The sequence below is a fragment of the Montipora capricornis genome, chromosome 4 (genome assembly GCF_036669925.1).
Source record: "Montipora capricornis isolate CH-2021 chromosome 4, ASM3666992v2, whole genome shotgun sequence".
Taxonomy (NCBI): Eukaryota; Metazoa; Cnidaria; class Anthozoa; order Scleractinia; family Acroporidae; genus Montipora; species Montipora capricornis.
The window spans coordinates 29,393,865-29,408,170 of record NC_090886.1 but is presented as its reverse complement, the minus strand read 5'-3'; the positions used below and the strand labels follow the sequence as shown (position 1 = coordinate 29,408,170).

Sequence of the window (14,306 nt, the reverse complement as noted above, 5' to 3'; positions counted from 1 at the left end):
TGTGAGGTTAAGTATTGGCTGACTCCTAGGCTGTTAAGGCCGTGTTTAACGTTCGTCTCCTTGCGCGGGAGCATATCTCCATCTCTTATTAGCGAGCGTGAAAGGGACTGTCGCAAATACTATGCTATTCGCGCCAGTCCCTTGCAGTGCGAGTATAAATAAGAGCTCCGCATATCATTTCGGCCCAGTTCGCGTTAGAATCCTGTGGATGTCGGCAGCCGTGGCATGACTCTTCCTTTCGCGCTCTCCTCGTTACGCCTCCGCGCTTTTCGCTCTCCCCCCTCCCCCCCCCCTTCCCCCCCTCCCCCCCTTACCCCTTCCTTTTTTCACGTCCACTCTAAAGCGCGGTCGCATATCTCCATCTCCTATTAGCGAGCGTAAAAGGGCCTGTCGCAAATACTATGCTATACAGTGTCAAAAAGGCGTCCTACGAACGTAATTTGTCACCCATGATATTAATAGCTAATCAAATGGTATACTCGTGAATTTCACTTGCGTTTTGTCCAAATTCAAATAATTTCCCGAGCCTTTAGCGTTTTCTCCAAAATCAAATAATTTCCCGTGAATTTGGACAAAACGCAAATGAAATTATTCCCTAATTTCACTCGTCACCATTTGATTGCCCATACATATAAAATAAATAAACCCCCACCATAAACCACTATTACCATCTCAAGTTTCGGAAAACTATTGCAGGGGTTTGTTTCGAGTAATCCTGTACCTATTTCAAACTATTATTTTCATTGGTCTCTATGACCCCAGTGTAGCTTTAATTATCTGTTGCATTATCTATTGTTTCGTTCTCCAATCACAGAGAGCTTCTGGAAAGCTACAGGGTCTCCCTTTGTTTGTAAAGAAACTGTGGTCCTGCGTAACAACGATTTGTGAGCCCTAAGGCAGACCACGTTTAAAATTCACTTGAGTGTCGTTTTCATCGTAGTCAGATATGGTAATTAGCCACGTGCCTGTCACGAAGCTCTTGGTTCGATACTGTTAGTGTAGAAAATTGTAACATGCATGTCTCTTTATTTTCGCGTGAAAGGTAACCGGAAAAGCTCAAAACGGACCTCCCAACACTCGGCACACACATCACTTCCCTTCTCGAATTACTGCGTTCTCAGATTGAATTCGCAGAAAAAAGTATCTCTCAAGCGATCTTCGTTTGCTCTAAGGGCTAAAAAAAAAAATAAAAAAGGAAGGTGACACACCATAGCAACAACCTGACTAACACATCACGCATGCGCACAACCATTTCACGTGTGCAATAAGCCGAGTTCGATATATCAATATTCAGGCAGGCTCAAGTCTTTATGGTCAAATTTCATGGATCAATCCTTTTTTCTTCGTCTCACAAGTCTCAATAAAATAATAGCGGAGCACCATACTCATAGCAACAGGTAGGACCCATGACTTGCTTTTCTCATAGTAATCTTGGCTAGCGGTATTGCTCGTGGGTGCGTACGACGACAACGTCTCACAATAATTAATAACAGTGATAATAATAATGATAATGATAATGATAATGATAATGATAATGATAATGATAATGATAATGATAATGATAATGATAATGATAATGATAATGATAATGATAATGATAATGATAATAACAACAACAACAACCCTGGGTAGGACAGTACATTGTTAACCAATGGCAAGACGAAGACTTGCAGAAGGAAAGTAATAACATCAGTGAGATATGGAGGGGCATCCCAGGTGTTGTCTATAGTGTATATAGTAGAATTCTACAACGGTTGCTAACAACATAGGTTTATCGTAGAAAGAAGTTAAAAGACGGAGAAGGAGATCTGATACGTCGATTATGTCACCAGAAAGAAGAGACAGTACTACACCTCTTATGTAGCTGCTCTGTTATTGCTCAGTCTCTGTACAAAGCAAGACACGATCGCATGTTACGCCCGTTTTATCATCAAATGCTGTCATCGAATGCTTTCACCACAGACCAAGATTCGACGCCGTGGTACAAGCAGCCCCTACCAAGAGACTCTGTGGAGAACGAGAAAGCCAAAATCCTCTGGGACATCCCCATACAGCTGGATATAGCACCACAAGACGGCGCAAATAAACCTGATATCATGGTCATGGACAAGAAGAAGGAACAATGAATCCTGATTGAAGAAACTGTGTTCAACGTAGGATGTATTGATGAGCGATCCTAATACAAGCTGCACAAATACACAGACCTAAGAGCTGGCCTGTAATCTCACAGAAATGCGAGATCGTGAAAGCAGTCTATTCATTTAACTTACTTTCCACACATTAGAGACAATGTCCATCTTAAGTCAAGAATATCGCTTTGAATTGTAAATTCCGCGTATTCTTTGTAAAATCTGAACTACTGAAAGTTTAAGAGAAACGAAATAATAATAATAATAATAATAATAATAATAATAATAATAATAATAATAATAATAACAATAATCAATACTTGCATACTCGTGCCCAACATGGCAGCCATACGCCAGCTACTCAAGGTAGTTTACAGCATACATCTTTGATAGAGTGACTGACTGTCGTATGACCTTGAAAGTGTGTTCACAATTTGTTTTACGGACCAATGTTTGACAAGATTAAAAGAAAAGCTTCACCTTATTCCCACCAAGGAAACTCCTAACATGGGCAGTAAACAGTTCGATTGCCCAATCACATTACTGCATTTCAGCGAAATGCCGATCGCTTTGCAGAAAGTTCTACACGGCCATGCTTCGTGAACTAAAGCTCTTCACAGTCAACGCTTGTCGTGTTTAGGAGGAAATCTCCTGCACTTTTCGCCGGTTTTAATTAATCCAATTAATATCGCCTCGTGGATCCACCACAGCTACTTTGACAATGTTATGACGAAATTCATGAACTGACATCAATTTGTTTTTTTACAATAACAAAAAAGGCAGAGGTCAAAATTAAGTCAAAACACGAGAAGAACGCGAGACAAAAATGCGAAAAACATCAATCGGACGCGAGCAATATCACGTCAGTTTCGCATAAATTATAAATTCATGTGTCTGTCCGCTTATTGACAATAAAAATTAGCAAATGAGAGCGCGAAAGTTTTAAGTCATTGTAAAAAACAGGTTTGACATATATTCTTGGATTTCACATGACGTCACGGCCGCCATATTGGTGTCCCCAAACAATGAAATGGCGGCCATGTTGGTGTCCCGATCCAATCCTCTGGGAATTGAAAGCTATTATTATGCTAACGTCTTCTTTTGTTTTCGTTGAAAAACATGGCTGTTGATCACGTGAGTGAAACCCAAGAATAGTTGTGGTTAGGACCACACTGGTGGCTACGCAGTTTATTTTGAGGGATATCACGAGAAAAGAGACTAAATTTAATTATTAAAAACTGAAGTACGGATATCAGATTTCCAGCATTTTCACTGGTTCGCTGGACAAAGGCTATCAGTTTATTTACTTGCTGTACCTAATATGGTCAAGGAACGCGTCAGCAATAAAGCGAGCTGAAAACACTTTTGCAACTCTGAGAAAAAGTGGCCGACAAAAGCAGTTTTGGATTGGAATTGACCGAGGCAGAAATCGAAGACTTGTTAATCCTGGAATTTTTAATAAAACAATTATTCTACTCGGGCTTGCGGCTGGATATAAAATGATTATAACCAACGAGGCGCGTACATATCCAGCGCGCCCTCACAGAATAATTGTTAAATATAGTGACGAGCAACGGGACAAAGAGAAAAGGCGACAAAATTTGCGAAACTTAAGCGAAGAAAGCCTCGAGAGAAGACGAGGAAAGAGAAGTAGCGAAAATTTAGCCGTAAAGCTGAGAGAAATATAGCGAGAGATAAAACATTTATTTACAACGGTTAGCTTTCAGGTAATGTTTTCCTTCTTAATGCCTGCCTCGCTGCCTCACACATTTTGTAAAACTCGCTAAAAAACGAAAAAGGCCTGAAAACGTTTGCTATTCCGTTGTTGTTGACAGAGATTCTGGCACATTTCAACAATCACACACACCACATCGCCATTCAAGCCTACAGCAGACATCATTGGTGAGTTTTCTCGTCATGATTGTCCAGTTCTTCAGACATATCAGAACCGATCTCTCGACGCCGTATAAATCTATATTGGATTGCAGTACATTTATCTGCAACGAATGCACTTGGCCAGTTCTTTTTGGCCAGATAAGACTTGGAGAGACGGTTTGATATATTGAACGTAGCCTATTGGCAGCCACGGACAGCTGTTTCGGCCTTGGTATAAGCCTTATCAGCTCCACATACCAAATGTGGTAAGCTGGGCCGTTCTCCCACGGCAAGCGCGTGGGAAGGTGGATCACCAAAATAGATCGGTGTGTCACAAAAATTAAAGTGAAAAATCCCAAAATCCTTGTGTCTAATGGTCTTGATACGAAACTATTTCGCAGGGTCTAAAGTTGCCGCTGTATTATCTATCTCATGAGGCCTACGTTCTGCACTTGCGCAAATTTGCTAGTGCCCAATGAGTATCAACTTGTGATTTTTCCCGATTCACACATTTCTCATGGTAGTCGCTCCCTGAAAGTTCATCCAATTACGCGCGCATCACCCTCACAGCCGAACACCGTCGAGTCTCCCAATCATCAAACGGAGGCTAGCGGGGGAAATTAGGGTGTACTGCACCGTTCTTACCCCATTCTCTACCTTGAATTCACGATTATCACCAAAAGAGATCGGTGTGTAACAAAAATTAAAGTGAAAAAATCCCAAAATCCTTGTGTTTAATGGTCTTGATACGAAATTATGGCGCAGGGTCTAAAGTTGCCGCTGCATTATCTATCTCATTAGGCCTACGTTCTGCACTTGCGCAAATTTGCTAGTGTCCAATGAGTATCACCTTGTGATTTTTCCTGATTCACACATTTCTCCTGGCAGTCACCCCCTGAAAGTTCATCCAATTACGCGCGCATCACCCTCACTGCTGAACACCGTCGAGTCTCCCAATCATCAAACGGAGGCTAGCGGGGGAAATTAGGGTGTACTGCATCGTTCTCAAGTAAAATAACCACTTGGCTTAATTTCATTCTTATGCCTTGTCTGGTTTGCTATCCGGCAGAATTGTTTCTCGCAAATGCTACCGATAAAAGCCATTCTACTTTATAAGTGTTCCGCTAAACTCGCGTGGAAATGAATGAAAGTTTCAATGGTGTAAAATTTATTCTTGTATGCATGATACTCATTTAACTGATTCATGGTAACTTGACGTTTTCCTGACGTTCGAAGAGCATGCGCAAACACAAATCAAGCGGACATAAATTATATTTTTTGGTTCCAATCGTGGCTGCGAAGGTATTCTTTGACCCGGCCTGTTCAAGCTTAACAGTGCTTTTAAGGTGGGAAACATCCAAGATTTCGACAACGGAAAGTGTTCGAGAAGTTGGAGAATGGTATTGTGTATTGCCGCCTGAGTTCGGAAACCACTAATTTTCCAGTTGGTTTCAAGGGTAAAAAAGGGCTTTTAAATCCATTGCAACTTTTCGTCAAGCTTCGCAAATGTAAGGGAAAGTAAAATTCCTTAAGATCAATAGAATTTACTGCTCAACGATGGGGCCGACTGAAAGCTTAACCCATTCTCTACCTTGAATTCACGATTATCGGGAATTCTTAATTTGCTTTTGAATTCACAATTATCGTGAATTTAGAAGATTGAAAGCTTGATATGGATAATGGGAAATGGTCATATACTTTTTAAACGACAACCGAAGTGTTTTGGACTCGAAACAGGGAATGTTAATCAACCCGTCGCCTAAACCACTTGACCACCACACCGCTAGTGTTTTAAACACTATTAATTTTATGATGCTATATACTAAATAATCACTCGGCAACAAACAATATTAAACACTGCAAAAGGTCGGTTACCAAATTTCATGACAAATCTAACCATTTTAAAATCAAATCTTAGACCTAAATTAGTAATCTAGCTTAGGTATAATTACTCTTCAGCAACGCTATTCTATATTTTTTTTGAGTGCGGTGTCTTCAGTGGCGAAGCAGAAAGAAGCGGGTTTCCATAGAGTACAAGCTTCGGGTTTAAATTCATTCCACGGATATGACCTTTTTATTTCCTTATTTTCTCTGCTACCACAGGTCCTGGTACGGTGTGTCCTAAATTTACGATAATAGAGAATTCAAAGCAAATTAAGAATTCACAATAATCGTGAATTCACGGGGGAGAACGTGTTGGAGAGCTGATTAAGCGGTCGAAGATTTTGTCGATGACTCGCACGTTGAATTCAAGTCACATTGATCATTTAACCACACATTACAGGAGCACCAAACGATAATCTTCGGTGAAATATGCGTTCAGGAGTGTTAATTTGTTCTAAGAATTTCGGTTTACGTTGTCAAACAGCTGCAGATTGCTTTACTAAACCATCACCTACAGATTCGCAACCAGGGAAAAGTGGTCCCTTACGTTTTCGGAAGGGATATTTTTTTCAATTTTTGTCACTTAAAAAGGTCACCTAGCAGTTTCGGATGAGCAAATGGTTCGGTTGGAAGTTCTTAGAACAAAATTCAGCTAGCAGTTTCTGAAATGAAGATATCATTCCCTGAAAATTTCGGACACCTCAATTTTCAGCTAAGATATCCGACCGGATCAAATTTTTCTTGGTGATAAAAACATCTCTTTTAAAAGTCTTTAGACACTACAAGAAGCCTAGGAATTTCTCTCAAAGGCTTTTGGCTTCATTTGCTCGTTGGGTGCCCTTGACACTAAAGCTCACATCATCTGTCACTTCGCAGACATTTTAAGCATTGTTATGTAGTTATTGTTTTGTTAAAATCAAATGTTTCGGGGTGTCTAATGACATTTCCCCGCAGCTATTAACTTCGCATAAATTACACATTGAATTTACGTCACAGACACAATCTATCGCACACGCGTCCAGCAGTCTCTTCTCGGGGTGGATACCCCACGTTTTGTCCGCCAAAAATAAATATGAAAGAGAGAAATCATCCTTGCACTTATCTGGACAATTTAAGGACATGATCCAACGCTGTGCAAGACTTATCGTCCACGGTTTTTGCAAAGGTTTTAAAACCTGAACTTCACTAATGCTCGATGTAATGCGTGACATATTACAGTCGCGTTACCTGCGCAGTAACGTTGCGCACAAACAATTAGCGCGAACGTCCTTAAGCAATTGTCTCTTAAAGACACCTGAAAAATTCAGGTGGCTTCAACAGGATTCGAACCAATGACCTCTGCGGTGCTGGCGCAATGCTCTTCCAACTGAGCTATGAAAGCATGGCCTCAACCTCTGAAACGACGATTATCGACAATTCCTATTAATTTTCTCTGGATTGACTGTTGTCGTCAATTTAGATTACTCTGTTCCAGGACTTGTGATACCAGATAAAAAGAAAAAAAGTAAAAGTTGCATTCCTGGACAGGATTTGAATCCGGAGCTCTCACCTTGAAGGAACTGTTTTTAGCCACTTAACCAATGAAGATTACCAACACTAATTAGTATTTGGTATCACCCAACTAGTGAACTAATGCAAATCCTGCATTTTAATTGGCTACACTACGTTGGGACTATTAGTAATAGTCCTCGAGTAGCGAAAAGCGTGACGCTTTCTCTCGTTTTATTCCCAAATAAATATTTCTTCAACTTACATTTGCTAACTTTATTATTGCCTTTTCTGTCCGACTAGTTGGGTGATACTAAAACAATTAGACCCTTCGCCCTCAAAGGCCACGGGTTAAAAGCCCATTCGGCTTCGCCTCATGGGTTATTGACCCGTAGCCCAGAAGGGTGAAAGAAAAGATGAAAGAAAGAAATGTATGTATGTTTGTCGATGAAGTGACAATTGCTTAAATTTACCAGGTAACTGCGAAGATCACTTCTATCTTCCGTCTATAACCCGCAATTCAAACATGCCTTTCTTTCATTAAAAAATAAGTATCATCATATCTTTAAGACCAACTCGAAAACAACTCAAACTACCATGCGTGAACTCATAAGCACCTAACTACTGATCATCTATGTTCGTAACGGATCCATAACAAAAATACATGTAATTGCAACAAGTGTCATATCCCAAAGTGTAGAACCGCCCGCGCTCAACAGTCTTTCTTATACACGGGTACGATGTTATGGAAAGATCTTCTGGCTGAGCGCAAATGAAAAAAAATCTGTCCAGTCTTTTAGGAACTCTCTCAAGGGAACTCTGTTGGATCGCTAACCACCCTATTTGTCATAAAACAAAAGTGGATATTATTTTCTCTAAGAGGCTACATCCCATCCAGCCACTTTCTGGCGTTTCGCGAATGAACACATGAAGGTAGGCTTTATGCAATTGATCGTGCAAGTGTGAGGGTATTACTCCAGTACATTATTACCTTAGGCTACGTGAGCAAAGCGTGTTTGACACGGTGTGAAACACAAACACCACCACCATAAAAGCCGCGTGGACGCGAGAGACAGAGAGAGAGAAACAACAACAACATGAACAACAACACAAAACGTAGTCTACGATTGAATGCAACGCATTACTCAGATCCGACAGTTTTAATCCGGATTCTTAACTTTAATGTAGTTGCTTTGATCGTCTTACACTAGGCATGCTTCTTGCAATTTGTGATTCGCTCTCGATGATCACTTAGGGGCAAAGGAGCATTTCCAAAAGCTCCAGTTACAACACACTGTCACAAGACAAAGGGATGACGTTACCTTGGCAAAAGCTGAGAAATTCGATGTAGAGTTGCCGATAGTATAACTCAATTCTTAATATTCCAATGGTTTTTTTTCGTGCAAATTGCCCAGTGTAACTTCGCCTTTTGGAAAGTTCAAATTGTGTTTTGATTTACACATGTTATGAAACAAAAACACCTGTCTTGAAAATATGTTAGCTTGCATTGCGGGAAGAAACAGATCAGCAATAGATGCTCGTAGTCGGATAGTTTTCCATTGTCAAAAACCTATCATTTCACGTCTATTAAAGCAAGTCCAAATTCAAGCTGTCGCTAAAAAAGGAAAAAAAAAACCCGATATCTCGTTCTCTTTGTACACAAAGGACAGCACAGGCTTCCCATATTTTTAGTTGTCCTCTTCTGCTACAAACGTGTCAAAAGCCTCTCGTTGTTCATCTAGAAAAGCAGTTGCCTCTTTAATGCCAATATCCACACTCACACCATCCTCAAAGAAAAGGATATCTTGTCCTTTTCCGGTGATGTGTACAGTGTGCCCTGCAATACCGTCAAGGTATTGGTTTGCAAATGAATGTATAGATAGCAGTTCCTCATCACTATCGGAATCTGATTCCGTTCCATATATGCCATATGTTAGCAACATCTCCATCAAGGTACTTCTCCTTCCTTCGTAGAGCAACTTTTGATTTTCCGTCATCACCTCACGTTCTTGCGCCTCCACCTGATCTATGGTGATCTCCCCCTTGTCAAGGGAATGTAACAGTTGTAGAAGTGACTTCACGCCATTCATGACTGTTTCAAGCTCATGTGGTTGCTTCACCCAAAGTAAGTTATAATTTGGAACAAAGAAATGACAGAGACTTGACTGTCCTAGGCAATCTAGGAGTGTTTCAAATACTTCCAGTACCCTGTGGTGCAAATGATCGAATTCCCACGCCTTCTTAACGTTTCTGTACTTTTTATACATGCAATACATGATTGTCTTTAACCAGTACGTAGAAATAATGGGCTTTAAATCACGGATCTTGTCATCATAGACCTGTGCAATGAAGGCATCTCGTAAATACTTTACCAATCTCATGCATACTTTTTGGCCATCTGAAGTGTTGAACATCTTCATGATCTTTTGTTCTTGAATGGAAAACGACGCTCGGCACCATGTGAAATCTGCTAAAAGGAGATGAAATACATCGGGAATCAACAGACTGGGGTCTTCCTCTTGAAAAGGATGTTCACGACTTTGGCTTTCAGGCTGGTCAAGAATTGCAGCACCACAACACACAGACTTCACATGTTTTGTGTCATCTATACTTCGACTTTTTGGAACAAATTCGTTACCAGCTGGAGTAACATCCTCATGTGTTCCACAGGAAGAGTAGTTTAGTTGGTCATAAACGTATTTTTTTAATTCTGACCCTATTTCTCCTTTTTGCTTAGTTGCCCCATCTTTCCATCCTAGATCTTCTTTAACTGGTCCTTCTGCAGGTTTGACGATGGGAATAGCAAATGAAAAATCTACTGTTACCTTTAGGCTAGGAAACAATACTCCATGCCATACAAAACAGGGAGTCAAGGCCATTCTTGCTGGACCATTAATGCCAGACAATCCAAAAACTGCAGGATTTGTGGTAAAATTATCACTGACGCCCATTAATTCCCAGCCAGTAGGAAGAAACTGAATAAACTTTGTCTCTACCGCATGGAAAAGTTTGGCAAATATCACCTTCATGAAAGCTTCCTGTTCCACTGGCCCCATTATAGTGAAATGAGATGCCTCATACTCAAAAAGATCTGAAAATAGAGCTTTGTCATACACTTTATAGGGTATTCTTCCATTGGAACTCAAGCCTAAACTTTGTTGAAAAACAACTGCATCACTTAAAGCAAGAACTGGAACTTCAATCATAAAGTCGAATTCATCAGGTTTTCCAATTTTAACACCCTCATAAGTACTTCCTGTCTTGAGCAAGTGGCAGTCCTGAAACAGGCGAAAGTTTTTTCTCAGGTATTCGCAGAAACTGTTAGCAGCATTTTCCATCATGTTCCGCACTGCATCTCCTTCACCTCCTTCAGTAAAGGGAAAGGTGGCTTCCCCTTGAGCAGCTTGAAGTAGGTACTGTCTTAACGGAGAGCACAACCGTTTTTCAATCTCAGCTTTTGGAGCTGTCTCCTGAACACCACCTCTGCTCACCACGTCTGGAAGTTGCTTCTCTACCGAATGTGGATCAACAGTTGGTACATAGGAAGGGTTCTTGCGATCTTTTATCATAGAAGGAGTTCTCTTTACGTTAAGGTGTTGTTGAGATAAGTGTGCTGCAAGTTCCATGTACGATGACTTCGAAAATGCCTGGACATCATAAAGCTCTTCTTTTCCGAACCGATCGTCTTGGTGCTCGGAAGCCATTATCACAGACAAGGCTAGAAATACAATAGAGACCAAAGCCATACAGAACTCAATTAGTTGGTTTAATAAAAGTGAGCCCTGGGTGTCACTCTTACAAATGTAGTACAAATCAAGTTTATCATTATATATGATTGTAGACATGTTTGTTGCATCAATTACCGGTAGTTACGTATTGTTGGCAGTTACTTGTGAAAGTACATTTTTCGTGGTTAGTCTTACGAAGCTCGTTTCATCCCGACCAAGGGACTCATCACAGACCTTTCTGCTTGGCAAACTAGTTGGGCATCACGCCTAAAGTCCCGTTCGCTAACAGTTACATACTGTTCCTTTAAAAATTCTATAATTTATTGTTACTTATTGTTAAATAGAAAATAAAGAGACCACAAAGGAACCTTAAATTGTTGTGAAAATAAATCATAACGAAGAATATAAATAACCTGTGATCAGGCACTATTCTTTGTTTCATTTGGTGGAGCATGAGGAGTGAAACAAAAAGCAACACCAGACTTCTTTGTACAATAAAATTCTTTCTCACATCTTTAGTCAGAAGGACTCTTTTTGAACCAGCCATTCAAAATCATCCCTAGTACATAGCATTCACTTGCCCTTTTGGAAAATACTTTCCAATCTAACCAGAGTTGTTATGAAATTGGAATTAATCTCCAGAGATAGGTGCCACCCATTTGATTATTTCAAGCGCAAAGCGCACCCCATATGATGGGTATTAAAAATCAAAACACTTCCATCTTCTTGCAATCATAATGAAGTTAGAAGTCCTTAAATTAATTTACCAAATAAATTTCTCCTTGCAATTCAATAGCAAAGTCAATAAGCCCATTTACAGTAAAACAAATAAGTCCTTACATCTTGTCATTAGTAAATAATGTCTGCTGTCCACTTGTTTGCAGTGTGAATCTTCATTGATTGGTACAACCAGAACAAGATAACACTTTTGCCTAGTCTGAAACCACAAGTTGGCATCTCATTCACTTGTTGCTTTATCTTGCTTGGAAAAGGCAATTCTTTTTCCTTTGATTATCAAATAATTATTGTTATTATTCATTCAAAATATTTCCCCGTTTCTGATTGGTTAAAACCATAAGCCTAATTCACCATAACCAGCTGCTGTTCACCAAATTTGTAAATAAACTTCGTCATATTGAATCAATGACGTTGAAAGTGCAGCCCGCTGCAGACTATTAAACCGATGACGTCAAAATGACGTCAAAAGAGCAGCCCACTGCAAATTATTGAACCGTTGATCGAAAAAAGCTGGGGACGAGATTGTTTTATTTTTCTTGAGAAGAAAAATGGCTGCGAGTAGGTTTAGAAGTTTGAGCGAAGAAAATATTTTGAGTGAATAATAAAGCAATTATTGAATTCGGCTTTCGTAGAATATGGAGAATTCCGCAGATCTCGGAGGATGTTATCCACCTTGGCCTTCGGCCTTGGTGGATAACACCCTCCTCTACAATGTACCTGCAGAATTCTTCATATCCTACTCAGCCTCATTCAATAATTGCTAATTATATGGCTGGTTGCCAATATAATAAGTGCTGTGATTTGCAACATACTAGGACATTATTCTACCATAGTGCCCAAAAGCCAATTAACCCATTAAGCCCTGCTGGGGGACCCATTGAGGATTAAAATTGTCTGGCGTTATGCAGACTAAAATTTATAAGTGGCACTATTGGGAGTGAAAGGTTTAAGAATTATGCAACATTGAGTCAACAAAACTGAACGTGATTTCTCTAAATTTAAGGATTTTTGTTTAGCCACTGAACCTTCAGAATTTGTCTGGGAAAGAAAGCCTTTTTGAAGGAATACACATTTTAGCAGTTTCAAATGATGAATAAACTGATAAGTACTTGCATATGCAAAAACTAATCAATTCAGCTTGAATAAACTGCACAGCCATAAAATAACAAGTTATTAATTTTTAAACTAGTCGTCTGTAATACCGCTAGTGATGAGATACTTGGCAATATAAATGTGGCATTGCCAAGAGAAGTTAAGAAGGTAAACAACGAACTTCCGCTTGCCTTGCGGGGCTCAAAAACTTCACATAGAAGCTCCCTAATGAAATTTAAGAGACATTTAATAAAGACTGTGTCAACTACACTGTACTTATTAACTGAGGGTGAGTTCTTTACGGGAAAATCTAAACTGAGGAGGTTGCCATATTGATCAATAGCAAAGTCAATATAGCAAGGTTGAGGCTTGCAACTTCCTGTGAAGACCGAGCGTTTCTGTGCGTGAGGAATTTTCTATTTGGCCCATTGCTTTTCCCAGTAAGACTGAACACTCACAGCTTAAACACGAATTTACAATATACTTAACAGATTTTCTCTTGATCACAAGCACATGTCCTAACACATGTGCTGGAAATGCACAGATCATATAACTTGAAAGATGATCTTATTTTCAGTTTCCTGATTGTTCTTGAAAATGATATTTTCTGCATGCATATAATAAAGCAAAGTCAAAATTCCTAAACACTATTTGGAGCTATAAAAAATAGAGGAATCACAAGAAAATCAAGAAAACAGCGAATCAATGACACCAAACAAAACAAACAAAGTCCAGTAAAGTTCACAATTCAAGGACAGCGTGACCACCGTTACATTGTCACTCTGGGGTTTTCCACAGTTTGTTCAATTCCCATTTCTGTCCATAGTTTACAGAAAGTCACGTGCTTAATTAAGGTCCCTAATATTAAAAAACTTCACGAATGGCAATGCTTCTAATTCACTATTTCTACAGAACTGAGAATGCAGTGAAACATTTGCTGTTACATCATCAGCATTTTTATTGGCAACAGCATGATCTTTACGGTTGCATAGGGAAGATATCTGTCTACAAATGTTGTTTTCGTTATTCAAATGTGCCAACCACAGAAACAAAAGACCCTTATGAGGCTCTGGTTGGCACATTGATGACAATAGGTGATGATATCTTCGCTATAGAGTGCTTTAACTTATGTGATCAGTAACCTTGTTTTTCCACCGAAACAAAAGAAAACGTTTGCTGATAATAGAGCTCAATTCCCGTAGGATTAGTAGGGTACACCGGTGATGGACAAAACACTGACCCCCAGTCCATGGACTACCCAAATGGACTACCCTAAAATGGACTTACTCTTAAAAATACCATTTCGAATGAGTGTTATTGAAAGAATTGAATTGATTACAATACTTACATTGCTCATACCTTGATAATTTTC

General features: G+C 39.7%; 1 protein-coding gene across 4 annotated transcripts in view; it reads right to left on the bottom strand.

The window, feature by feature from the left end:
- Positions 1-8,534: 8,534 nt before the first annotated feature.
- The window catches only part of LOC138045903 (uncharacterized), a 6,859-nt gene continuing 1,087 nt past the window's right edge, over positions 8,535-14,306 (bottom strand). Inside the window, exons 1-3 of one of the 4 annotated variants that reach the window (XM_068892536.1) lie at positions 14,283-14,306; positions 11,945-12,041; positions 8,535-11,094 (exon numbers count right to left, since the gene is read on the bottom strand). The exon at positions 14,283-14,306 is cut by the window's right edge and continues 69 nt beyond it. In XM_068892536.1, the coding sequence (XP_068748637.1) occupies positions 9,065-11,094; positions 11,945-12,041; positions 14,283-14,291 (2,136 nt within the window). In that variant the 5' untranslated portion in view covers positions 14,292-14,306 and the 3' untranslated portion in view covers positions 8,535-9,064. Of the gene's footprint in view, positions 11,095-11,944; positions 12,110-14,282 lie in introns of all 4 variants that reach the window. The other 3 variants (XM_068892537.1, XM_068892538.1, XM_068892539.1) reach the window with 3 other exon arrangements.